This window comes from Branchiostoma belcheri, unplaced genomic scaffold (genome assembly GCF_001625305.1).
Source record: "Branchiostoma belcheri isolate BF01 breed outbred unplaced genomic scaffold, Haploidv18h27 scaffold13, whole genome shotgun sequence".
Lineage (NCBI taxonomy): Eukaryota > Metazoa > Chordata > Leptocardii > Amphioxiformes > Branchiostomatidae > Branchiostoma > Branchiostoma belcheri.
In genome coordinates this window covers 707541-735344 of record NW_017802713.1, presented here as the reverse complement: position 1 = coordinate 735344, position 27804 = coordinate 707541, and the positions used below count along the sequence as shown (strand labels likewise).

Here is a 27804-nt window from a genome sequence, read left to right as displayed (position 1 = left end):
TTAGGTCGGGAAGAAACCGTACAGTACTGTTGTTTTGAAAGTCACATGGTCATTTGGTGGCGTGAAAAAACGAGAGTTCATTCAGTGGAGAAAAATGAGAAGTTGGGGAGGGCGGGTGCGATGCCTACACCATAAAAATGTAAGTTTTTAGCCATTTTCTGATAGTTTCCCTCAGATTTTTACCTCTCTGCGTAAACTACTGGAGCAAGATGATAGCTAGCTGACCCGAGTGTGAACAATTTTATCGGGATAATGAAGTTTTGCATAGTTTTATCGTAACGCATTCTCACATGTCAGTGGACTGTTTCACTGGTTTACGTTTCTCGTCAGTTTCTGTTCTGCTTTTACAAATTCCAGTCTACGAAGAGCTTTTTAGCTCTCTGTGTACAGATGTGATGCATATGTACTACGGGAGACATGGATATACATCTGCACATTCGTGGTTATGCTGTGGAAATAATCTTTAAATTTATTATTAATATTAACATATATGCAAGAGTCCTACGTTCTTCAGTATCATATTTTACAATTAATTGTGTGAAAGAAGTGCAAATTATCCAGCTGGTGCAGTCACAAATGTTGATAAGTTATGTAATCTGTATCGGTATAGCCGAAAAACTGAACTGTGTAGTGTTTTATTGTCTGCGTCTGTATTATATAGCCGGGTCGGTATAACTGCCCTTCGGCATAACACACCAGCTTTGCAGGCACGCGGCGCGGCAGCAGCTATCTAACGTTACATTTCACCGAACAACTTGTTACACCTAACCCTTGAACATCTACTAGTAACTCTAAACCTTGTTTAAAGCTATCTACTGATAATGATGTAGTAATATTTCATTTTCAGAAATGATGAAGACTGGGTAAAACATCCAGCAGCACTCGGTCACACACATCACTCATATCCCAGCCTCAGAGCAGTAGTAGTGTTCAACTTCAGACAGTTACGATGGCGCCGGTAGCATCAGGTGAGGCGCAAGTACAGATGACCATGGTCCCCACGGCCGGGCCGGGACCTCCGGGCAGCGCGGGGAGCATCTCGCTGGGGATGCTCGTCGATTTCATCATACAGAGGACGTACCACGACCTGACCGTGCTCTCCGAACTCCTCCCGCGTAAGACGGACATGGAGAGGAAAATCGCCATCGTGCAATTCGCGCACAGGACAAGGCAGCTGTTTGTAAGGCTACTGGCTCTGGTGAAGTGGGCAAACAGTGCAGCCAAGGTAAATATAGATATGACTATAAATATTGTAAGATACAATAAGTCATGAATTGTAATAATGATAAGCTTTTCACATGTAATATGGTAAAACCTCCCATAAAGATCACATATGGGACCTGTAAAATCTGGTCAATATTGACAGGTGATCATTGTGTCAGTGGGAAAAATTATTTTAGGGACTGCCAAAAGGAGGGCTCAGGAATATCAGCCAGGTGGTCCATAGAGGTGGTCACTAGTACAGATTTGACTGATAATAAGTAATTACCGGATAACCAAAATATTACTGACAAGGTACTTTTCCTGAAATCAATTTATTTTGTTTGTTTTTCTGAAATCAATTTTATTTTGTTTTTCTAAAATCAATTTTATTTTGTTTTTCTAAAATCAATTTTATTTTGTTTGTTTTCTGAAATCAATTTTATTTTGTTTGTTTTTCTAAAATCAATTTTATTTTGTTTGCTTTCTGAAATCAATTTTATTTTGTTTGTTTTTCTAAAATCAATTTTATTTTGTTTGCTTTTCTGAAATAAATTTTATTTGTGTTTTTCTGGTAGGTGGACAAGTGCGCCATGATCTCAGCATTCCTGGATCAGCAGGCCATGATATTTGTGGACACAGCAGACATGTTGTACAGGATGGTACGGGAGCTGGTCCACGCACGGCTGCCCAGCTTCAACATTCCCCACGCTGTGGACGTCCTCACCACAGGCACATACCCCAGGCTGCCCAAGTGTATCAGGTAATCTCCAAGCAGATAATACGGTGGCAAGGGCAAGGCAGTATTAAAAGTCAGAGGAGTGTCCGACTTGGGTGGCTAACTGGCCTTGACACTCCTCTGGCCAATAGATACAGTCTTGCCACCGTATGATCTGCTTGGAGATTAGTATCAAGTACAGAAAGTAGATTGTATTTGCTACTATGGAATTTTCCATATGGTACAATGGAGGGGAGACAAAACAGGTGTTTAAAAATCGTCTTGATATACTAATTGTAGCTTTGCTGAGGTCATGTATATATGAATGATATGTTGTGCATTTTGAATTTGAACTTAAATTGTTAGCACACTGAAGTAACCATTTGCCTACCAATTCTCTATTGGTTACAGGGCTATCTACTTATGAAAAATGTTAGAGTTGTTTTTATGTTTTTGCTTCACCTGTGGTTTTTGGGCATTAACTGCATTGTTTTATTGTAGAGACCGGATCGTCCCCCCTGACCCGATCACCCCAGCAGAGCGGAAAGCCACCCTCCTGAGGCTGAACCAGATCATCCAACACCGCCTGGTCACCACAGACCTGCCTCCACAACTGGGAAACTTAACTATAGGTGAGAAAAACCCCTTAAGTAAATTAACATTTAAAAGGCAACAGTGTACAATGTTCATGAATGTGAGATTTTACTATATACATGTATGTGTTTCTGCCAAGGAAGAATTTATATTTTCTTCCTGTTATGAATACATGACTGAGACTTCTGATATTCTTTCAGTTGGTTTTGAGATATGCTGCATCTCTTTGTACAATGCATTGTATACTCTCTCCTCACCTCTGATTGGTTGTTTGCCTTGGCAGGGCAGGGCAATTCTTTTGGGATAGCCAATCAGGTCACAGTTTGCGCTAGAGCACTAAGGGTCATCTGAAAGCAGCCAATCAGCAGAAGATATCTCCTTAGTAGAGTAGCCAATCAGCACTAGAGATCTCCTTAGTAGAGTAGCCAATCAGCACTAAGGATCACCAAATGCATTGTTCTTTCAGCCAATGGCAGGGTGAAGTTCCAGGTACCCCATGAGTTTGAGGCCACCCTGACACTGATGGGGGATGAACCCTCCATACCCTGGAGACTGCTGGGCATCAAGATACTGGTGGAAGACAAAGACACAGGAAGTCAGTACTCTGAGGCATTCTTTGTAGAATTGGTAGTTGAAAAAGTTAGTGGGGTCATGTGGCGTAACAGCAGAGCATTTGGCTCAAAACCAATAGGTCCCAGGTTCAAATTCTGCCATGTCACCAACCTTGTACCCTTGAGAAAGGCACTTAACACAACTTTCCTCACTTTGCTCAGGTATAAATGACTGCCAGAATGATCTTTATCTTGATCATGGGCATTAAAGAAAAAGAAACAAAATCTTTACATTATAAGTTGAATCTACTTCTTCATCACATTGTATGGCAATATTCTTAGGTACTGTACTACTACATGTACAATTGTGTCACTCCTAATTTTCTTTTTCCATTTTTCCTTAAATTTCTTAACTATAATCTTTTTCTGCAGATGGCACAGCGCTAGTCCACAGTCTGCAAGTAAACTACATTCATCAGCTCATCCAGTCACGTCTCTTTGCTGATGACAGGCCGCTGTATGACCTCTATGATTGCCTTCATTCCTTCTGTCAATCCCTGCAGTTAGAAGTACTCCATTCACAGGTAAGCAGTGCCTTTTCTTGAGTCCTCAAGGGCTGTTCTTGAAGTTGTCCTCGACCTCAATCCAAAATCAAGTTCTTACTGGGTTCTAACCTTAGATCAGATGAAGAAAAGGCTCATTCATACAGACAAAAAATAGTGGATCCTACTTGAAATTTTTAAACGTCTCACAGTTTTCAAAATACATATGTATATACCGTTGCTTGAGAAGCTTGAGTAACAGTCTTCTGGTGTATCTCCTATTACCTGGATGTCTAGCCTTCATCAATATTGTTTTGGTTACAGGCATTTTATTTTTTTAATTATCATGCGTACATACATGCTGTAATTCACTTTATCTTCACAGTAGCAAAAGTTCGCGGTCTGAGAAAAATGGAGGTGTTCACATAACTATATGTTTACAGTGGCAGCAAGTGCAGAAAAAAGGAAGTCCGCAAATTATTTGTTAAGGGTAATGATAAGTTCGCTGTACAGAAGTGGCCGCAAAGACAACAAACATAGAAGTGCATGTACTGTAAAAAAATGTGGGATTACAGTATTTCAATCCTGTATTTGCAGACACAAAGACTGATCCATGAAAGATGGAGTGACCACATCAGATTGGAAGAGTACACCATTGGTCAGTCCCTCACAGTATCATACTGGAGGGCGCAGCTTGTCGAAGCAGCACAGAACAAGCTCGAGATTCCCGTCACGCACAAACTGACCATCGCAATGCACGACAATGACAAGAGCAGGCCTCTCCAAGTGAAGCATCAGCCGCCATTGCCTTCCCATGAGCCAGTGCAGGTGGACCATGCCATTAAGGTACATGTAGGGGGGTGACTCATCCTGCTAATCAACATCAGCAAAGAGATAGATTTTTAATGTGCCATGCCTTTTTTTTTCATTTATTTTAAAAATTTGAATAAAGAAAGATTTTTTTTTTAAGTTAGACTTGTTGTAAGGCCTAGGGAAACAAAATATTGTGTTTCCTGTTTCCCGACTGACCCTAGAAAAAACTGCCAACCCTTGCCTTTTTTTGTAATGCAACCCAACCAATGTTTTTCTTGCTTCAATGATCTGACACCTGAGTGCTAAAAATGTTGTGCAATCGGTTTTCCCACATTGACATTGTGCCCTCATAAAATTGTCCTCATACAAGTTTTACTTTGTTAAACTGTATCCCTACTTACCGACCCTAATTTTTTTTCAGGACTGAAACAGGAAACACATTTCTTTTCCTGTGCCTGATCGATGAAATCAATAACAATGAACTTTCCTATTGTCTCTTCTCCCAGAGTGACTGTCTATCGATGGAGAAACTGCTGGTCCAGACCGTACAGGCGCGTGCGTACGCACGACTGAAGGAGCTCCAACTACAGATCAAGGCTCACAATCGTGATGACCAGTCCCTGATCTGTGGAATCCCCCCCGTCCTCAAAATCCCCATCCTGTACCCCTGCACAGAAGTAGAGTACATGAACATCGTGGCTGACTTACAGACGGGCATGTTACAGCCTATGTTCTACCACGGGGAGTCCCATTTAGAAGAGATGGAGAAGAATATCAACTCAGACGCGAGCAGGACCATACGGATGGTCAGTGATTTAAGGTTCGTGATTGCGCGGCGGCGGTGTCAGCACACCGTTCTACACCTCCCTACCGTCTGCCACCGGAAACTTCACCTTGAGAACTTCCAAACACACCCCATCTCCAAACTCTCATCTCACAAGGTATGGAAGACTTCAGAATCTGTAAAAGATACTGTCCAATAGTCCTTGAATGTGTATTTGATCCTACATATATATATAAAGGTACAGTACAGCATAGTGTTGTATTACAAAATGTTAGTGTTCTTTTTTTTCTGTCATACATGTAACATGTTGTAGTTTAACAGTACATAAACTTTCCCATGTTATGTGTTCTACAGGTATACCTCAGGCTAACCAGGCATCCTGGGTACTACTTAGTCGTAGAGTTTCTTGAAGGCCAACAGTTCTACGAAATAGAGTACAGGTAAGGAGCATCTGATACTCAGGTTTATTTACATGTACGATGTCGACAAATTCACCAAGTCTTCTTCTTGTGACAGCTTTCTGTTCAAAAATTTTCTTTTTTGGGAGTTGTATTTTGGTTCCAGAAGTTTGTTTTGTTGAGCATTTGTTGATGTTGGAATGTTGTACATTTTCCCTGTAGATATCACTTGCTTCAGTTGAAGGACCAGGGTGTGAAGTCAGAAGGGGAGTCCAGCGACAGTCCAGTGTCCAGCCATGCCGGCAGTCTGGTCACTCTGGACCCTGCCACTTTCTCCAAGGAGGTGGGGACAGCTACCCCTGGAATCAAGAGAAAGGTGTGTATAATTATGGTTTGGAGGTAGAGAATTATATGCTTGAAGACTAGAAAAACCCATACATCTTTTCAAAGACTTTAGAATAATCTGCTATGGCAAAACTAAGACATGAAGGCCATGAAAGCTCTAGGTGAGAGAATTTTTTGTGTTGGAACAAAAGTTTTAACTTTAAACAAGGCCCGAAATACTTTACCTTAATCAACATACACCTACAGGTATCTCTAAATTTAGTATAGGGCCCAGTGCAGGTTAGGTGCAAATACCTAGACATCTGAAATACCTGGACAGCCCCAATTTTGCCTGCACTAAGGTGCATATACCCAGTACATGCAGGGATCTCCCCAGAAATTTAGGACAGAATGGAGGAGGGTGCGAAATATCGGTAAATTTGACCAAAGAACCCTGGAAAAGGGTGTAAAAACACTAGTTTTGAAAATTAACAGGGTGGAGCTGAGATAAGGACTGGGTGGAGGAGCTCCACTGCTCCATTGTTTAGGGAGGTCCCTGACATGGACCAGTGCAGGTTAGGTGCAGATAGACATCAGAAATACCTGCATGTGCACCCAGTTAAGCCTTGAATGCATAGCATTGACTCCAAAGATCTATTCTTTTATTTCAGAATCTCTATTTCTGGTTTGAAATAAATAACACATTTCACATTTCACAAATCACATTTCCCTTCAGATTTCAATCCAGCACGGCCACGGTGGACCACAGTTGAAACGTGAGCGTGTGGACGCAGGTGAACCCTCCATGTACCTGCCGGATGTGGCTCACCTCATATCTGTGTGCGACACACAGATTCCACTCATCAGTCTGTGTCAGGAGCTGAGTAGGAGAGGCATCCCATGTCAGGTGAGACAGAAACTAGCATCACGTTCACACCCAGATTCATGTCAGGTAAGACAGAAACTAGCACCACATTCACACCTAGATTCATGTCAGGTAAGACAGAAACTAGCACCACATTCACACCTAGATTTCACTCATTCGTTTGTGTCAGGAGCTGGCCAGGAGAAGCATCCCATGCCAGGTGAGACAGAAACTAGCATCACATTTAGATCTTTACAAAAGAGACAGAAAGTGGCATCGCATTCAGACAGACTATGCAAGATTTACTTGGAATTAATGGTTGTTTGTGTGCCTACCAGTATTAACAAAATTTCTTTGCAGACACTTAGTAAGAATAGATAGTAGTATTATACGGGAATCTAAAACACCAAAATAGATATTGCTGGCTTTATACAACAGTTTACTGACATATTTGTTTACTATTATCTAATGCAGGGTGTCCAAAGCGAGGGTTATGATGTTGGCCTTGGCGTGAAGCTTCTCGCCTTGCCGTCGCTGCGAGGGATCCCAGATCACGTCGTGTTCAAGCTGAAGTCCGACTGCCTGGGCTGCACCTTCCGCCTGCAGGGCAAGACCAGCCGCGTGTGGACTGCCGAGCTCGTCTTCGCCAACTGCCCGCTGGCGAGCACGACGCAGCGCGAGCAGACCAGCAGCCGCCACGTCTACTTCACCTACGACGGGTTGAAGCCGGACTCTGAAGCCGCGAGCAGCGGTAACAACAACACAGAGAACGCCAACATCACGCCGGTCATGGACAAGTTCCTGCAGGACTGGCGCAGCATCGCAGAGATGTATGCCACCGTACTAGACTTTGCCAGGAACTACAAAGACCCCAACAGGCAGCTATTTCAGATGGTGGAGGTGAAGTCCTTCTCCTACAAGACGCTAACGCTGAGCTACGGAGTCGGGCGCTCCAGCACGGTGAAGATCCAGTGGGTTCCTGAGGGCAGCGGCGGTAGCTTCAAGCTGGGACTAGGGATGGTGGGGAGAGTGAACAACCCCAACTGTCACATGATTGTCCAGTCACAGCTGCAGGAGGAGTTCAACACCCACAGGAACATCGCACAGCTCATACAGGTCTTTCCCTTCACCATTTGTATCACCTGTTGACAATTAGCCTCGAATAGCTGTGGTCACAAAGGTTTTGAACTTGTCGCAGTAACAGATACTCTGATAAATGCTATGTAGAACTTTTTTTACTCGGTGTGTAATATGTAAATATGATCTCTCAGTCCGAATTCTAATTGTCTTGACACAATTCAGCCTTTCTGACTGTAATGTTTGTGTCAATGGTATTGAATTGAAGTAAACCATAGAGTCATATGGCGTAATGGCAGAGTACTTGACTCGGAACCAAGAGGTCCTGGGTTCGAGTCCTAACATGCCACCGATCTTGTGCCCTTAGGGAAGGCACTTCACACGGCTTTCCTTACTTAACTCAGGAGAAAATAAGTATGGTCTGTCCTCTATTTTATTCTATGTGTGGGACACAACACCAGCAATAGCTGCCTTTGTCCCATCTGTATTGTATTGTTACAATCTGAATAAATCAAATCATTCATATCCAGGTCCTGTGTGAGACCCAGAGCCCGCTACAGTCCATCACTCGCCTGCCGCAGACCACCATCCTGGGCTGTCCCAACAAGCCGCTCAGTCCCACGCAGACGTTCACCATCCTGCCGCAGTCCTCGGTCCACGCCAGGATCGCATTTCGGAACCTGTACTGCCTGGACGTGCACTGTCGCGGGAGGAACCTGGTCGCTATACGGGACGGAGCGTACAGCCTGTTCGACGTTAGCAAGGTCAGGAAAGCTGTACTGTCCGCTTTCATGTGACGTTAATTGAATACAGTGAGTTTTCTGCCTGAGTTAAATTTGCCTAAAAAGGCCACACAGGGGACCAAGGTAAAATGGTCTTTAAGGACAGGTGGCCATCTTAGGTACATGTAGTTTTCCTAATGCTTCCATCTAGCTAGGTGGCCTTTTAAGCAGGTTTGATTGTACTTGAAAATTAGAAAGGTTGATCAAAATGCCTAGTGAAAGATGAACTGGAATGAGATCAAGTTAACAGTCTTATCTTTTTTTCTTTCTTTCAGTTTTTTAAAGAAAAGATATCTTTTCCAATCTCTGCCTTGATAGGTTTGTTACATCACACCAGTATGACATTGATAACAGTCATGTACATGTACATTGTATGTATCACAGGTGGTGGAAGGTTTCACCCCTACACAGGGTCTGAAAGCATTCCTGTCCATGTTTGAAGACAGCATGGCTCACTCTAGACGGAGGTCAGCTAGTGAAGACGACAACCCACCTTCACCTATTGGTATGTTCCACATACATGTGCATGTAGTTCCTCCAAGACGCACTTGTATAGTTGCATGCACAAGTTTATGGATTTGAAGTGTTCCTTTTTGGCAATACATGTACCTGAGGGGTAGGGCTTTTATTATTTGCTGACTTAGGTTCTTAACTTGCCATGCTTGTACATGTGTTGAAGGATGGAGCATCTCTTTACTGTATATGGAGTTCCATTTAATCCCTAAAAAATTTTTGCCTTACCAACCAAGGGAAAACAATCATAAGGCCACACCAATTTAATTTTTTGGTTCTCGGATTCGCCTCTTCGTTTTTTTCTGATTTTCAAAAAAAAAAGATTTGATTCTGGTCCTGAATCAACTGAAAAATGCTCATGTTTTGCCCCCCAACAGTTGAGGAAAGTCCTTTTCTTCCTAGTTGTTACAGTTTTCCCATCTATCAATGCAGTGGTTTGATTAAAAGTTCCAAATTCAATGTTTAAATTTTAACCCAGCCTTTTGTGTTGACTTCATGGCTCATTTTGTAGCATTTAAGCCTATAATAGGATGCCTAGACCTGTTTTTATTTTTATTTTTTTTCGCCCTGTCGCTTCATATTTTTTCTGAAAAAATCCGAGAACCAACAAATTAAATTGGTGTGGCCTAATGTACAAATACATAAAGATGCCATGCTCTAGACACAGTGGATTAACTACCCACTGCCTCTACATTGAATATGCTCGACATAAAGGCTACCTTGACCCTTTTTTTGCATAACAACAATACATGTCTTTTCTTCACTGACTATTGACATTTCTCCTCTTTATATTAAACTGTGACTCTTGCACCTTGCTGCACCACTCAATATCAAAATAGCCCAGTACCATCTCTGTTTCAACTGCTTAATAACGACATGTTGTACGTGTAAATTAACTTTGTAATATGAGTGAGTTGTGTGTTTTTTTCATGTATGTATCTTGTAAGTGAAATGTATTTCAGCCAGATGGCTGCAATGTTTTACAGAAATAAACCATTCATTTATTCTTACATTCATTCATCAGGGATGGACAAACTGGACACGTACATGACCCAACACCAGCTTCACCACCAGACGACCGGTGCCTCCCCCCTCCCCAGGACCCAGCCCAGTGCCTACCACCCCATGAACCCCATGACTCCCCCCACCTCCCACTCCAACCCTGCCACACCCGCATCCCCACACACATCCATGCTGGCCACATCACAGGTAAGCAGACTTTTGTATGTCAGGCCCTAGCAATTGACATTTGTTATAGTTCTAACTCCTTGGATTTAAAGAAATAATGCTAGATAGAATGAATGAATTAATCTTTATCGCATATTCCTGTCCAGATGGACTAAATGCACATGTGACCATATGTGGTCTAGAGCATGTAAGACAGAAGTAGTTCAACACTAACAATACTACATTCTAACACTAAATATTAAAATTCTATCTATTAAAATAACACTGAGAACATCTACTAATAACCAATAATGTTAACCTTTTCTGTCATTTGACAAAATTTTGCCGCGTGTGATGCACAAAGGTTTTGCCCAATCTGCAGGGATATGCACACAATTTCAGGGAATTAATATCAGATGCAAGTTGCGGCAAAATGCAAATGATTGATATTCTAGTACAATTTAAGTACATATTGACTGATATCTGACAACCCAATATGCACATTGTACATGTACATACATATATGGGAGAATATCTAAAACATGCCTATACACTAGAAATTCGACCATGGACTGTAAAAGTACATGCTTATTCATACTGCCTTAGTGTGTAGATTACTGTAGTCTCATAGTATGCTTCTTATGTATAGATGCCATACTTTTTAAATTGTACAATAGTTGTGTAAAGTTCATTATATGTTTACATGGCTATAATCAATTTTCCTATATATTCCAGAGTTACAGCACCTCCCCTGGGTCAGCCTACCCCCTGGCCTCCCCACCCCAGCTCACACCCCAGCACCCCAACCCCGGTGCCCCCATCACCAGTGCCCCCACCCCCTCCCCCTCCATGCTGTATGGGACCCCCTCCCCCAGCACGTTCACCAGTAGTTCTCCCAGCGTCCGCGTTCCATCTCCGAGCTCGTTTGTGCCGGCGCCATCCCCACAGTCCATGGGAATCAACATGGGACCTTCTCCTGCCTTCATGAACCCAACTGGTAAGTTACAGTTCAACTTACACAATGGTCATACAATGTCAGGGTCAGCTAGGATTTAATTTTAGTGTAGTGGCACTGGCTGCATGTTGAGGTAGCAAAGCAACCGAGAGGGGGGATGGGGCGGAAGGGGGGATGCAGTGCAGAGCTTTTAAAAATGTGAGCTAAAAAAGAAGCCATTTGATGAGGAATACCCAAGGGGAAAAAATGTTATTTCTAAGGTATGTACAATGTATCCTTGATTGGTAATTTTTCACATTTGATCTGGCATTCTTGAACAAAGAAATACATGTACAGTCACAATGCCCCTATGCTGTATTGAAAATTAGCGTGGGGGGGGGGAATTTAGCACAGTGGGTCAAAATTTTAGCGTAGGGGCCCCCTCGCGCTAGCTACAATGTAGAACCATGAGTGTAACTGTAAGAAATACCCACCTGCAAATGCAAAGGCATATCAATGTTCCAGGTAGAAACCTTAAGCAAACCTGCATGCAATTCTACCGACTGAGAAAATCAGGCTTGGGGTTGAACGGTATCGGCTTTTGTGTTCACTACTTAAGTAGTACTAGCTTTCTGGTATAAAGTACATTAATTTTGCCTGTTACTATTTTCGAATTGTGTAGGTCCAGACTTGAAAATCATGCATATTTTGCAAAAAGTATTTCCGAATTGCAGAACAAAATTTTGACAATCTGCCATATTGCAGAACACTGAGAAAAAGTATTTTGTACCACTGATGATGTATGAAAAAATGTTTCTTGTTCCTGTTGACTGACTGCTGGTTTGCTCCCTGCAGGTCCCCCGTCTCCGTTCCACGCAGGTCTGACCATGCCGTCCCCCGGTACCAGGAACCCGTGGCCTGGGTCCCCCTCCATGCAGGGTCCCTCCCCCGCATCACGGGTGGGAATGGCTTCACCAGGTAAACCATACAACACTCTCCTAATTGTTAAGCATGTCAGCAGAATGTACTGCACTTGTGCAAAAATTTTGCCTGTTGCAGACAATACATTGCAACTTTTTCAAAACTGTAGACAACAGGATGTCATTTTTGATACACGGATATGACCTAAGTTAATATAACAAATGTTCTGCCAAAGGTTACGCACAAAACATTACAGGATTTACGTAGGCACAGCAATTCTGCCAATGTGCTGCAATATATTTTTGAATTGTCAGAGGTCCAGCCTGGATACAGCTTTACGGCAACAAGCAATACAATATGTTTGTGTGACAACTGAAGCAAAACAAGGCTTAAACTCACTTCTGTGAACTGCACTTGAAAAATAAAAATAATTTTACTTTCATCCCATTACCTGGTCGTCTAACCTTCATAGATGTAGCCTAACATTTTGTTATTTAAGAATATTTTTTAAAAAAAAGGTCCCATTGCACTCTATTGCAGAGCATAGGGGTGGTGCTCACATATCCATTGGCACACAGTTGTGCAAGGCACTACAGCAGGGGGCTAGTCCGCTGGTAGTGCTGTATGTTTGACTTTTCCACACTCTTTCTCATATGTGCTGAGTGCTAAGCAGAGAAAGAAGTGTGTACCATTTTTAAAGTATTTGGTATGACCCGGCCGGGGTTTGAACTCATGACCTCCTGGTTACAAAGCGAGCACTCTACCAATTGAGCTATTGCACCCATTTAAGAATATATTGGGTAGAAATGTCAGAATTGTCCCAGTATATATTACAGACCTCCTGTCTCTCCCTCCAGGTGTGGGGATGTTGAGCCCACCCTCCCGTATCCTCCCCCAGCGGTCCTGGGCAGCCTCCATCCCCACCCTGCTGTCCCACGAGGCCTTCGCCACCCTCATGACCCCCTCCCCGCCCCCCGGGGTGATGGGGGGGCCGGCTGCCTACCTGTGCTGTCCCCTGGAGAGGTTCCTGGGATGTGTGTACATGAGGAGGCACTTACAGAGGGTCATCCAAGGGGAGGAGTCGGTGAGTGGAACCGTCTACACTGAGCAGTGTTAGAAATACCCATCTGCATTTTGCAGAGACATTTTCAATATTGTAGACAAAGAATTAAGCAGCCTACAATTTTGCAGACTGAAAAAATCTTACCATTCAATGGTGTTTAAGAGCTTTTGTGTTCACTACAAGTGTTAACTAGTCTTGCCCTTGCAAATGATTCTGAAGTACCGGGGTAAAGAAATATGTCCTCTGCAAATGACATCTACTCTCCAAGCGTTAGACTTCAGCTAATTTTTTACTTGTTTTTATGCATTTTTATCATGCTTTCTTCTTTGTCCTGGTGGATACTGCCTGGCCAATTTGATACTGTCTTTGCAGCCACTGAAAGATCTGCCTGGATTACCTGACATCCTCAAATCTTTTGCACAGCAGTGTTACAAAAGATTACTTTTAGTTACTGTACTTTTACAGAACTGTGACTGTAGAGCATATATGTGTGATTGTTGAGCATAAGTGTAACTGTACACTGTGTGTTTTCCAGCTACACCTGTTGCCATCCAACGAGCCAGGAGTGATCCTGTTCCACGTGGAGTCCATCAACTTCCGTGTGCAGCTGAACCCCTCCACCCTGCAGACACTACACCTGAAGGCCACACCCAGGCCTGGTCAGTACCTGTCTATCACTGCAGTTCCTCATGTCTCTCACTGTAGTTTCCCATGTATATGTTGTATTGTCTCTCACTGCAGTTTGTGAATATATGCTGTTTCTGTATACATGTATGGTTATAACGTCTATCGCTATATTTAATGGCATAGTATGTTACTTTCGTGACAATTGATCATGATGAGACTGTCACATTTGTCATACAAGTTTTTAGCATAGGAAATTTGTGCAAAATTCATCACAGAACTAACAGTGGGCAAGGATCTACTACTGTAACAGTAAGTATACAACTGCTAAGGAAAGCTAAAAACCCAAGGGTTGTCACCATTTGCATCTTACAATAAATGTACATAGTAACTTAGACTTGTAGCAAAGAGTGATCCTCTATTAGTTTTCGTACTACATTGTATTTTGTATTGTATAACCCTTCCTCTATATGTTTGTTTCTCTTACAACAGAGGCTATGGAGATGTGGTCCAGAGAAGAGCTTAATATCCTGGAGAGCTTCTTTGATACAAAGGTTAGATTTTTGCTGTGCTACACCCTCTGATCATGCCATTTTCTCAAAATTTCTCTCTATTACAGTAACTGTTGATTTTACTGCAAGTGCTTTGCAAGAACATGCAGGATAAACTCTAAGGACATGTATTTTTATCTTACCAAATAATGCAGGTTGTGTGCCCACCGTACAAGGCCAACACCCTGACAGCGTTTGGGCGACTGTTGTGTGCTCCCACGGCTGTGCTGAGAGACTGCATCCAGCTGATGAGACTTGAGCTGGTAAGAGCTATATTCTTACAAAGGAACTACTGTAACAATAATTCTGTACTGAGTAACAGCTAGGTAGAGTGGATTAACAACACACTGCCATTATGGTGTGAAAGACTACCTTTGCCTACCTTTGCCATTTTTCTTTCATCGACACCGGACACTCCTCTGTACAAAAATGGACCAGACCGATAATACCAGTCCTTACACACACCAAAGGTCAACACTCGCAACCATTTTCAGACTCAAAGGGGTGTCCAGGGGCTGCCAAAACGCATCATTTTCACACCCGAAAACACATATACAATAAAAACAACAGGACGTGCAACATCTACAGACTAATACAAAATGTAGCAATACGTATACTGAGTCCAAACAAAATCCGTCCACCCAAATACGAGAAACAGCTGCGAACATGAAAATCCCAATCTCTTACAAAACATCGTAATAAATGATGTATCCATATTTGTTTTTTGAGTCTCACCAGTCCTTTTGGTGCTTTCTCTTTTCTCACTTCATACTGTGGGACGTAAGTTTCCTTCTCTGTAACCTGCTTCTATGTCTTACGGTCTTACCCGGTATAATCAAGACGAATTATGGACTTATTGCATGAACCAGGCAGGATACACTACATGTATGACACACATCTTTGACCTATAATTGTTTGTGATTGACAGTTCCCAGACCAGGCTCTGAAGTGGCATCTGCAGTGGTGTCTGACCATCCCACCCAGCGGCTCTCCCCTCGCTCCTCCCGGCACTCCTGCTGTCGTCATCAGGACCAAGATTCTCTTCTTTGTAAGTACACAAAAACCACTGTTTGCAATTTTTTTTGGGGGGGGAAGGGTAGTGGCCTAGTACTAGTAGTAGTATAGTACTTAAAAGAAAGGTCCCGTTCCACTCTGTGCAGAACATGGGGGTGGTACCCATCTCCATTTCTGTAGCCCTTGGGCCACACAGTTGTGCAAGCACTACATCAGGGGGCTAGTCCACTAGTGGTGTGTTTAGAGAAAGCATTATGTACATGTACTATAGTATTATAACCAGTTTGTACAAATTCTCGCAATGCCTCAGGACTTTGTACTATTTACAATTTAACATGCATGCCTAGTGAGCATCTGTACCCCTGTGTTGTATGAACAAACCAATCATTTCAGTTTGTAAACATAAAAACAGCACAAAGTAACGTTATAACTGCAACTCTGTATATAGTTTTTTTACATAAAGTTTTAAACACCACATACAATAAACATTCATGGCGATATGTTTTATTGCCTGCCTTTTTATTTGTTCCTCATGTTTGTGTCTACAGATCCAGTTGACCAGGATGGGCATGCCCCCCACACAGGACTCCACTGTGGTGGTGCCTATTTTATATGACCCCTCCACAAACACAACGCAGCAGGCAGACATATCTAACCGTGCCGGGGCACCGGGACAGGCCGCCCCGCCTAACGCTCTGTCTGGGATGGTGGGAGACATGCTGAAGAGATGGGCTTCCTTCAGCCAGGGGCAACAGGGAAATGGTGAGGACTCTATCTGCATTATCTACATTTTTATGTACATTTAACAAGCACCTCGGCAGAATGTATTGGGCCAGTGCGAAACCCTGATTTTTCATGGTTTTTGTTGGATGTTTGGTCAACGTTGCATCAGAATTTTTTCCGTTGCAGACAATATCTTTTCCAATTAATATAACATTTGGAAACTAGAGATGGGATGTTATATGAGACGTTCTGCCACAGTGCCATGCACAATACATTACGGGTTTCGCGCAGGTGCAGTACGTTCTGCCGACGTGCTCATTTACTTCTCATTCATTCACTTATATCAACCTTCAGCCTGCTAAGGTAGCTGCTTGGCAGCTTGGCACCAAATTTGTATTAGGTATGGGGTCAGGCAGCAGGGAGAAGGTTTAAAGAAAATGCCTTCGCCATCTTTCAATGACATTTAAGGGGTTAGTTTTAATTCAAAGATTTTTGCAACCCCCCTCCCCCTTTATTTTCATTGTAGTTACAAAATTAATGTATCTGGCCAAGTGGTCGTCACCCATTCTCCATATCTAAAATAATAAACAATGTTTTTTTTTTCTTGATTTTCAGATTGCACCATTTTCCCAGCCATACGAGACCTTCTACACAACCTTATTCCACAGTGAGACAAGGAAAAGAATTTCTATGTGAGCAGATACATGTACTGGCCCCAGGAAAAAGACTTTGTCCATTGTAGAAAAGTCTTGTGATATCTTATACATTTTTTGTGATCTATCGTGAGGAAAGAAATTACATGTACATCAAATGTGCAAAGAAGGCAGCTGTAAAATTAAAAAATGTACATGTACGTTGAAGACTTTTTCTACAGCACATATAAACTTGCTTATCTTTCTATGTCAATACTGTAATGCACTCTAGTTGTTGGCGGGGAGCGGATCTTGGGAAGCGGACTAAAGCTAACAAGGCTGGATACCAGGCTACTCTATTGCTATAGCAAAGAGTACCCATAAAACAGTTTCAACAGTATTCAAGACTTTTGTAAGGGTACTAGTAATGTGGTGTGTAGATATTACAATGAAAGGAAGTAGTGTCTTAGAAATACATTTGTAGTCAATGGAAAGACAATACTGATGCAAAAGTCAAATGTGTAAAGAGGAAAAAGAATTTACCTTGCTCTTCAACTGATTGCAAGGAACAATGCAAAGTGGTAGAATTATTTCCCCAGAAAAGGCACTTGCTTTTCAGCAAAACATTCTATTTATATTTAAGATGAGCAGGAAAGTTATAGCCTCTTCTACATGTATATTCTGCTAGCTTTAAGTTACCTACTAAATACTTATTGTCACTGTATTCTATTAAATTTTTTGTGCCATGCAAAGCACAGAGCAATTAATAAAATAAACACATACATGTACATTGTGATCCTGGTGCTGATTTACATCATGGCCCACCTGACAAAAAGTTAAGTTTTGGCCAGCTTCATGAAATCACATGCAAAACTGTACATGTGGCAACTTTGTTCACCACATCATCTTCTTTTTAGAGTAACAGTCATTTTGCAAGACTATTCGCAAAGATGTTGAAAAATAGTAAACGCAAAGAAAAGTTGACAAATAGAAGGCCAAGAAGGTTGCATGAGAGGTTGTGTAACACAGGCTAGAACTTGTAGAAGGCCTACAAAAACAAGTAGGAATTTTACCTTTGCTTGGCCATTTGGCCCCTGGCTATGAGAGCTTATATAACACTGGGTACAATTAAAAGGACAATGATCTCAAACCGGTTTAGCTGACTGAAGAGCTACTCTCCCACGGTTGTGACAGAGAAGACAGACGTATTTACAGGTTCATTGTACTGATGAAATTTGCCCACATCTTTACAATGAGCTGCTATGAACAGTGGGCTATAGCTCAACATCCCATCGCAAGCACTGCGTCCCTTTAAGTAGCCTGCATGTTGAGTGAGCGACAACAGATGGGATTCGAACTCCCAACCCCTTAACATTGCCAGAGGCAGGGTCACTAACCACTGGACTACACAAGCTACACCGACGTCTGGGCTGGAGGGACGTAAAGTCAATCCACAAACATCACAAAGCCCTCCTACTACATAAGGCCCTGAACAACCAACTTCCGCCGTACATGCGCCGGATTTTCACATACTGTAGGGATAGAGCGACCAGAAGCACCAGACAAAGCGCGACTGATCTCCTTGCGGTACCGATGCCATTGAGAGAAATATACCGGAGATCCCTAGCCTACTCTGGCTCCCTTGTATGGAACGCTCTTCCCCAGCATGTTAGAGCAGCACCTACTCTTAGAACCTTCAAAAGACTGCTAGTATCGTAATTATAACTGACTTTGACTGAACGACTTTGGACACAACGACTTATGAGTTATTTATTAGTTATTGCCATTTTGTTTATTTATTTACTTTGTGTGAGTTACCTTGTGTATAAAAATTATTACTTTGTTTTCATTTGTGAGCAAGTAGAATTCATGTTATGACCCCCTGACACTCCTCCACGCTCGACCTCCGAGTATGAAAAGCGGCCGAAATATAGCGGCCGATTAGAGCATGTAACATAGTTACAGATCGAGTTGAAATAAAGGCTCAAACAAACAAAACAAACTAGTATAGAAAATTATCTTCAATTGGTTTCAATTCAATTTTGAAAAATTATCAATTTTCAGGCAGTTTCTGGAGATGCTATAGACTGGTATCACCAATCATGAGGTCACCACCAAGACCCAATGAAGGAACTGGTCTGTTCTAGTTTGATATTTGAGAACCGTGCCCTCAGGCACACTGTGGCCTCACCTTCTTTCATAATCAGTACTAACATTCTTTCAGCATATTACAAGCTCAGGATCAAGCATATTGGAGAAAATTCTACGTTATGAGTTGTTCGTTCAAACGAAACTGGTTTACAGCTACATTGATAGTTACTTGAAATTGACTGTAAGGTCCTATTTGCACTCTTAGGCTGTGAGGTAATGGTGTATGAATAATGATGATTAATAACAGTAACACAAGTCATTGACATACAGAAAAAACAATGCCAGTTAGACACTGACTGTACAAATGTATCTCTAAGCAGATGTAAGTTTGTATTTTGGCGGACAGGCCTTTCCTACATGTACATGTTTGCATGCATGTGTATGAGAAGACCAGCATGCTCCCAGCATCTGCTTGGAGATTGTGATTTATTAACATTGATCAGAAAGGTTAAATTTAACATGAAGAATGTATCTATTATTTACGTCCATTTCGGACTATTATCTTTTTTCTCTCTTTAACAATTAATCTCCAGATTTTTTTTGACATTACAAACTTAACACGACAGAGGTTTTATACTAAGCCCTAGAAAACTCTGTATATATTATCAAATTCATTAACAAGGATCATCAATTCCATAAAGTCTTAGTATACTATAATTAACTTCATGAATTTAGCTAAGTATTGTCAACATCTACAAATAACAAAATCAACGTCGTTTTACAAATGTATATGTAACATTAGAACAACTAGTGATCAACAACAGGTTATCTTGAGCCTATATGTTTGAGGTCAGTAATGCTTTCTGCACCCAAGCAGATGTAGGGTAAATGAATCATGATTATGGCAAGTCTGTAGGATGTATTGGTTTGGGCAGCGGTGATTTAGCGGTTTGTATGTTTGGATTCCAGATGTTGCATCAGTCCACAAGACAGGAACATGACAGGCCGTGTGAAGTGGTGTAGTACCCGATGACATTACATCATCACGGAAATCCCAAAAAACTTTCCAGAAGCTAAGTCTGAAATCTCTGATTCCTTGTCATCACGTAGTCAGACTCCGTCGGAAGTTGCCCTTGGCCGGTGGCGGGGGTTTGGGTGGGGGTTTCTTCGCGGCGCGTGCGCGCATCCGCCACATGCGGGCCGCCCGCCCGACTCTCGCGAAGCGGTCATAGTCATCGTACACCTCAGGGTCGTCCTCCTGAGTCGAGATATTCCGGTTCTTCTTGGCCGTCTTTATCTTGTTGTTCATTTCTATTATCCCCATTCTTTTCTGGAATTCGAAAAAATAACAAGATTATTGAAGTTATTTTGTACCCTGTTTCAATGTTCTTTTATCTTTGTTATTTGCAATTAGCCTCCGGGCAGGAATTTGCAATAAACTCCATTGAATAGATATGGAAAAGACAAGATTCTGTGATCTTCGAGCTCATCCCGTTTCCTGTACCTGATCTGCTGTCATTCTGCCTGTCAATCTTCCCCAACCCATGTGCTGTCAACCTACTCTGTCTGGACACAACATACGCAAACCCACAGCTCAGCCAACCAAATACAATATACTTTCTATGATAAAGAAAATAACTGGATCTTTACCCTATTTCCTACTGTTCCTTCTGGAACAAAGTGGTAGAAAGGGATGAGGGTCCCCTCGACTTTGGGGTCATAATATTTGTCTTCTTCGTCATCGTCAGAGTCGTCCGAGGATGGGTTTCTTTTCTTGCGACCCCAAAAGGCCCTGGTGCCCAGAATGAGGCAGAAGAAAAGAGAACAGACCACCATGAGCCCCGCACTCCCTCCGATAGCGATGAACAGTCTCTCTAAGTCAGTCATCTCTGGAGGGTTGTAGGTACCGGTAAAAACCTGGGAAAAACACGACAAAACATTACAGAAATGTACTAGGATGTAAAGCAAATAACTCGCCACCCAACACGGACTTTCGGCTGTTGTGCCAAAAGAAAAGGTGGCACTGCATTGAGCCATTTTGACCATAGCTCAAGTCCCAACTACTAAATATCGTATCAATCTACTCATAGATTTATCATGTACGTTGATGAAGGTAACGTTAGATATCCATATAATAAGACAATATATTAAAAGACAAATCAAACTCTACTACTGGATAAATTACGGGATTTATCAAGAACCAGAGTTTGATTTGAATATCCGTAGAGTTATGCTACTAGTATTCACCATCAAAACTACATTATTCACAAAACAAAATTCACTAATGAAGAAAGATGTAAAAAATAATGTTCTGACAAAGAAAAGTAAATCAAGCCGTCCCAGAATTTTTATTCCAAACAAATAAAGATAAGACAAGTTTAAAACTGAAATGAACATACCGTTTTGGCTACCAAAAGGAATTCTTTTATCCCGCTGAAGTTACTCTCCGCGTCCGGACTTGTGATGTCTTCCATGAAGGGTTCCATGAGGGTCTTGGCGAGTTGGTCTGTCAGAGTCTGGAACGCCACCAACCCCGTGGAGATGTTCAGCTGAGGTCGACCAGAAGAAATAATATTGTGTAAACTGACACGATATTTTTAATATCGTGTTGTTAATGTTTATTGAGAATGAAAACTCCTGGAGTTCGCAGACCACAGATTTATGGGGTTTGTACATAAACGTCACGAACAAGGTACACTCACTAATAACTTGTTACATCTAAAAATGCCTTAATTTAAGATAACTGACACATTTTAAGATGTTCACATGATTGACAAAGATCAATACACTCAAAACAATTTTAAAGGTTTGGGCAATTTTAGATTTTTAGGTTATTCAAACGTCCTGTTGGGCTTTTTATTTCGTTGGCTTTCCTTTGGGTTTTAATTCTTTGTGTTATTAGGATCTTTGTCAGTGTTACATGGTTTATAGACTTTCTACCTTGTTGGCTTTTGTTTGGTTATCCAACGTAACTTCAGCATGAGTACAAAATCAAATGGGAAATGACCTGAAAAAAAAAACGCCCGCGGGGTGTGTTGTAGGACGTTTACGCATTTGTGGGTGAAAAGTTTATCTTTGACGTCATGAATATTCTTGTCATTTCATATTATGTTGTTAACTACACGCATGGAGACAATGAGATATCTCTTTGTATCCCGGAAAGTGACATTTGCAGACTTATAATGTAACTTTTTGTCTGCAAATGTCATAGGTCGTTCCAAGGTCAATGAATTTAGCTGCAATGTTGACAACACAAAGCAGTGTACTCTATATACAAGGCTGCTTTTTGGTTAATTGCAGTTATGAATTTTTCGCAATGAATTCTAACATGCCATAGGTGAGTTTTCAAGTCCGTTCAGTTCTTCTGTTAGACAATTATTTCTTTGGATTATGGTATCAGTTATTTACGGTATCAATTATGTACTTAACTGGTGTCAATTGTTATTATTTTGTTTCTTGATTCAAATGTTGATTAAGCTATGTATTGTTATTTCAATTTATTAGTCACTTGGTTTCTTGTGTGTCTTCTTTTAGGTGTGAGGAAGGCCTCGGATAGACCAAATTGGTCTCTGCCTTTCCCCCAGCACACTCTTCTTGTGTAATCTGCTTTGTTTTGGTTTTTATCATTTATGCACGAATAAAGAATACTAGAAACTAGAAAGGTAACATTTGCAAAGCAAATGCATAATGTTTACCTTCGCATATGGTCTGTTCTGTTAATTCTTACTCAAACACATTCATATATATATATGGTGACAGGAGTCTAAATCCCTCCTACTATAAAATTGTAACATGATGTAACCGGCCCAACACTAGTTACCATGGTGACAGACGTCTGGTTAACGGGTCATTGGCTTTATTTGTTTGGAGAAGAAGAAGAAGGAACTGAGCAAAATTTACCAGTTTCCTGCTGAAGTCGAAGCTGACGACCGTGTCCTCTCCACACGTCCCGGCACGAATTTCGCTCAGCCGCATGTGGCGCGTCATCGGGGCGGTCTCGTTCGGGTGGCTGCAGACGATACAAAGTTATAAATGTGTTTCCAAGTCACGTACAGAACGTGCCCTGCGCATGTTACGTGCCCCAGGCATGTTCATTTTTTTGTCAGGAAATCATTATAACTGACATTTTGGACTAGAAAAGAAGGCTAACTTCGCTAGCTTTGTCAAATGTGCAAGAATAACTGGTGAGGGCACGGTCACATTCGACGTCGTAAGCTATGATAGAACCAACCGTCGATAATGATCGACAACAACGTTTTCTTTGTGTACATCTTCACAACTGCTCTGAGAATTTCCCCGAGCCATCGTTGACGTTGTAGACCAGTTACTGTACTTGTGACTGAAGCCTAGCTTTAAATGATTATTGGAAGACTTTGTGAGTGTTAAAACATAGCAACAGTCACATATCAACACGAATCTAAAGTGGATTGACTGGAGTATCATACTGAACCCACCTACTGGAAGGAATTCTTTCATTGTGCACGTGCAAATTCATTGACCTTCAACAAACCTGTTTTAGATTTATCTAATAGTGCGATTCAAGTGACTCTTTTGTAAGTCTTTGTTCTTTTTAGAAACCCATTTTCACTTGGGCCCTTACTTAAAACTTCTAATGTTTAAATGAGCATATTCATCACGTATAATATTACCAGTACATCCAGATAGAAATATATGTAAGAAGGATCGTTTAGTGCATGTATATTTTATGTACAATCATGTATATATCTACAGATTTGTTATTTTGTCTGGCCCTGACATCCTCTCTTGTGGGCTCAATGAAAAGCCCCGAACATGCTGTTTTGAGTATGAATAAACAAAGGCTCAAACTAACAAACAAACAAACAAACAAAGTGAAAGATGTACTCACGGGTCGTATCGGTAGAGAATGGCCAGTGTCACCACAAACCCGTATTTACGGTGATGACAGTGATTCGAACAAGGACATTTGCTCTCCACCGAAATCGACGTCAAGATGTCGTTTAGTTCGTCAACTATGAAATATGACAGGAATGAATACATATTTAAAAGCCGAGAACAGCAAATACAAGTACACAAAAAAAGAAGTACATACAACACAGAAAGATACACATACGATGGCACAAAAACACCACCACAAATGCAAAATAGACACACTCGCACAAACACAAACGCACACACACATACACACACACACACACACACGCACACACACACACACACACGCACATACGCACACACACACACACACACATACACACGCACACACAGACACAGATACTTATAATGACACATATCTCATGCAATAAACGTGCATGACTTGTAGTTATCATGACCAAATGGCGAACAGTAATATTTGCAAAATGACAAATAACGATAATATCTTGCCCATTTCCCAGTCTTCAAGTGGTGTAATTATGGCCGCCGAGTCAACAACTATAATTACAAGTCGCTAACCTGCCTGAGGCTATGTTAGATAACAGGCAAACAGGATAATTTCTGTCACTCCTAAGAGGGAATTCTTTCAGAACAATTTTAACTGTAACAGCTGCAGCGTAACACTTTCACCACTTTCAATTCTAAGTTGGTACTTAATAAAATTACCCCCTTTCTTGCACGAAAATGCCACACCACTTCTTTAAGGTCACCCACATCTCTACAAGGACAACTTAAAAGCTACTATTATTATGAACGTTCATCTGTGTTGGTAGTGATCATAGTAAAATGTTAAACATAATTCCAGGCCAACACAACGGTTACAGAGAGATCAAATTTCAACCACCGATACCACTGTCGCCTTCATCACATTCAGGATAAAGGTGACAGTGGTCGTTGAAAATTTGTTATCTCTCTGTACTGGCTATGTTCGAATAAAGTTCAACATTTTATCATTGAATGAAATACCTTTATTATACGTTTGTGCTCTAACAAGCTAAGTACAGGTCATGAATGAACAGGGAAAAAGAATACAGTAATGACACTTACATACTATACATACTAATGTGATCTACTATTTACAGGTTCAACTTCTTCTCGTGTCTTGACGCAGTTAAAGATGTACGAACATATTGAGCTAATGATACATGGTTTGTCAAGTTTCATGAGGAATTCGAATTATTAAAGCCTTGTAGATTTACCTTGTTCAGTAGTGAACAGTCCACTAGGATCGCAGACCCAAGACGAGCTCGCCCTACGACACCGTCTGGGTTCAGTCCGTGGGTTGGGGTAGATGTGTCTGTTTACAAAGTTCCAGACCCACCGGGTCGGGATCATTCGGGTCGGGTCGAGCGGGGTCGTAGGCGGGGCCGGAGACGTGCTCTTCCCGAGAACTTCAGTCGTCCTTGTTCGGTTAAAGTCGGTTGTTGTTGACGTTGGTTCAAGAGGCGTAGAGGACACTTTAAAAGAAGAAATCAGGTTTACGAAATTCGTCGTCGAGATTTTCGTCGTCCTTCTGTTAAGGTCGTTCGTGTACCGCCGGCGGGTAGTTTTTAATGGTGTCGAGGACTCTGTCGAAGTTTTCATTGATTCTAACAATTTTGTGGTCGTTTGGCCATTGAAGTCGGTCGACTGTCGTCGAATGGTACGTCGTGTTGTCGTAGAGTAGGGTTGGGGTGTGGAGGATTCTGACAAAGTTGCCGCCGAATTTAATACATTCGTGGTTGAGTGTTTCGTGGTCGTTCGCCCGAAAGAAATTGTTGAACGTGTTAACCTTACAGTAGTTGGGACCTTCGTCGATGTTCGACTAAAATCGGTAGACTTTTGTCTTCTTGGTGTTGTACGAGGTTCCTTGGAGGATAAACTCATGGGTCTGTTCGTCTGAATTTTTGTAGACATGCCAGTTGATATCAATCGGCGATTGGATCTCACTGTAGACTGTATGAGGCCCACAAAATCACGAGTAGTTCTAGTCTTAACAGCGGTATTTCTGTCACTAGAGGCTGTACGAGTGATGGTAGTTCTGTTGTTATAAGGTGGCATTGTGGTCTTACCAGCGATGCCTCCCTGTGTTTGGGACGACGTCCAAAGTGGAGTGGGTGCAGTACTTGTGGTGCCATTACGAACAATTGTCTGGCCGTAAACTGAAGTATCTACAGCCACAGACAAAACAAGAATCAACACAATCATCACCTCGACCATCCCACCAGTCACGAACCGTCCACAGAAAAGCGTTCTTCCCCCAGATGTGGTTGTTTTTAAGCCATGAAGGTCTTGATCACTCTCGGCAGATTTTCACCTGTATAACGCTTGACTTGTCATGGTTAGCCGAAAGCCGCCATACCACTTTTCCCGTGGTAACATTCTCCGTAAAGTTGCCGTCGCCTGTTCAGAACTTAACAACGCACATTTCAGAGTTGAGAACCGAGAGAGATGCGGAAAAATCCTGTCGTTTTCGTGGTTTCAACTCTTTCACGATGGTTGATTTTATGGGTTGTAAAATGGCGTGAGGATTGTGACGTTTCCTTGTGTCGGTGGCTTGTACGTCATGGTACGGGGGTTCGCCAAGGTCTGCCCAGCGGCGGGAAATAGCCTCCTGTGCAGGCCTCTGGGCGGGCGAAGTTTTGATGCGTTTTGTAGAATTTTTAACGCGTTCTTTTGCCGGCCATCCTACAACCGGCCGTCCAGAGAAGGTTTGTACCCTCTACGTATACAAGAATACAAACCTTCTCTGGGCGGCTGGTTGAATTCGAAAATGGCCGGCAAAAGAACGAGTTAAAAATTCTACAAAAGGCAGAGTCAAAACTCCCACCCGCCCGGAGGCCTGCAGAGGAGGCTAGGCGCGAGAGACGATCTGATAAATGTTTGTTTGGCCGCGTGATCGCCTGGGGTGCCCCGCGCAAGGATTCCTTAAGGTCAGCTTAGGAGAAAAATGTACTTTTATTAAGAACGTATATCCGGCAATATGCTTTCAGCTGACCTGACTCGGTAGAGAATGTATATTTTCTAGATATGAATCATACATTGTATCACTACATGGATATATGTTTATACATGATTAAACTCTTAAAGGTGCCTTCGGGCAAAAATGGCAGTGTTTTAAATCACTGTATAACGATGCTTTGTTTGAATAGGTTGTCTTTGATGAGTCATGGTATCTACTTAGTAATACGGGGCCAATGAGATTATACGGGGCATTTCTTCATGGGTCATTGGGCATAACAATAAGCAGATCAGTGGACATTGCTGTATTGATCTGCTTGGAGATTATTGCTACATGTATGTGTCCTTACTGGGACCTTAAGACCCAGATATAGATACACTGACAAAGCTGGTTCTGAAGGCCACACATATTTTCATATTTGGTCCCCTAGGCAATATGTACTCTAATTCCATACAGTGTATGGATTTAGATAGGTTGAGCCTAAATCTCCTGCAATCGCCGCTTACATTTACATGTATGTCTGTCGTATTCTGTACCTAATAAGCCTACGATCGTCATAAACGTTGGACGTTGCAGTACTGAGTAATGTTGCTAGACGGCGCTGTGAAACCGTCTGTCACATTGAAACATACTTCATGCACACATAGGACCAGGCACGTGTTTTTCGCACGTTGCTTGAAAATGAGTTGGTGTGTATGATTTTCATTTCAGAGTACTATCAAGATTTTGCGAATGCATGATGGTTTGTATGCTATTGGACTGTCCATGAACCCACTACACTTATGGAAAAGAGTGGGGGTAACGTGGGGGTCCTTCCTGTTGTGAGTGGATCAAAACTACAGTATTCTGGGCTATATGGGGTAAGAAATGGTCCTGAGTAGCTTCTCCTATTGGTCCACTTAGGCTTCACCCTCAGTGAGTCACTCACTCACTCACTCACTCACTCACTCACTCACACTCACACACTCTCTCACTCACTCACTCACTCACTCACTCACTCACTCACACTCACTCACACTCACTCACACACTCTCTCACTCTCACTCACTCTCACTCACTCACTCACTC

At 42.0% G+C, this 27804-nt stretch overlaps 2 protein-coding genes across 2 annotated transcripts; one reads left to right on the top strand and one right to left on the bottom strand.

The window, feature by feature from the left end:
* Nucleotides 1-24: 24 nt before the first annotated feature.
* Nucleotides 25-16835, top strand: LOC109463943 (mediator of RNA polymerase II transcription subunit 14-like). Its single transcript, XM_019760847.1, has 24 exons — nt 25-139; nt 848-1225; nt 1779-1963; nt 2420-2550; nt 2979-3107; nt 3496-3647; nt 4203-4451; nt 4925-5359; nt 5557-5642; nt 5823-5976; nt 6661-6831; nt 7264-7905; nt 8397-8630; nt 9033-9153; nt 10186-10370; nt 11064-11352; nt 12118-12240; nt 13041-13267; nt 13782-13905; nt 14363-14424; nt 14577-14684; nt 15350-15469; nt 15984-16197; nt 16774-16835. The coding sequence occupies exons 2-24, from the start codon at nt 950-952 to the stop codon at nt 16827-16829; spliced, it is 4473 nt and encodes a 1490-aa protein (XP_019616406.1). The 5' UTR covers nt 25-139; nt 848-949; the 3' UTR covers nt 16830-16835.
* A 2705-nt stretch (nt 16836-19540) lies between these two features.
* On the bottom strand, nt 19541-25835 carry LOC109463662. The gene is made up of 7 exons (XM_019760516.1): nt 25802-25835; nt 24995-25252; nt 23749-23872; nt 22782-22890; nt 21281-21430; nt 20532-20798; nt 19541-20211 (listed from the first exon to the last, which is right to left on the bottom strand). Exons 1-7 carry the CDS (start codon nt 25833-25835, stop codon nt 19984-19986), a joined length of 1170 nt encoding a protein of 389 aa, XP_019616075.1. The 3' UTR covers nt 19541-19983.
* Between the last annotated feature and the right edge of the window lie 1969 nt (nt 25836-27804).

What these genes read in the sequence shown, in the direction of transcription:
- LOC109463943 (XM_019760847.1), top strand. Translation starts at nt 950, where the DNA reads ATGGCGCCGGTAGCATCAGGTGAGGCGCAAGTACAGATGACCATGGTC. An exon ending in GGAAGACAAAGACACAGGAA is followed by an intron (nt 3,108 to 3,495) that starts GTCAGTACTCTG and finishes CTTTTTCTGCAG; the next exon opens with ATGGCACAGCGCTAGTCCAC. An exon ending in CAACCCACCTTCACCTATTG is followed by an intron (nt 9,154 to 10,185) that starts GTATGTTCCACA and finishes TTCATTCATCAG; the next exon opens with GGATGGACAAACTGGACACG.
- LOC109463662 (XM_019760516.1), bottom strand. Translation starts at nt 25,835, where the DNA reads ATGCCACCTTATAACAACAGAACTACCATCACTC. An exon ending in ATTCTCTACCGATACGACCC is followed by an intron (nt 22,891 to 23,748) that starts GTGAGTACATCT and finishes TATCGTCTGCAG; the next exon opens with CCACCCGAACGAGACCGCCC. An exon ending in AAGGAACAGTAGGAAATAGG is followed by an intron (nt 20,212 to 20,531) that starts GTAAAGATCCAG and finishes TTCGAATTCCAG; the next exon opens with AAAAGAATGGGGATAATAGA.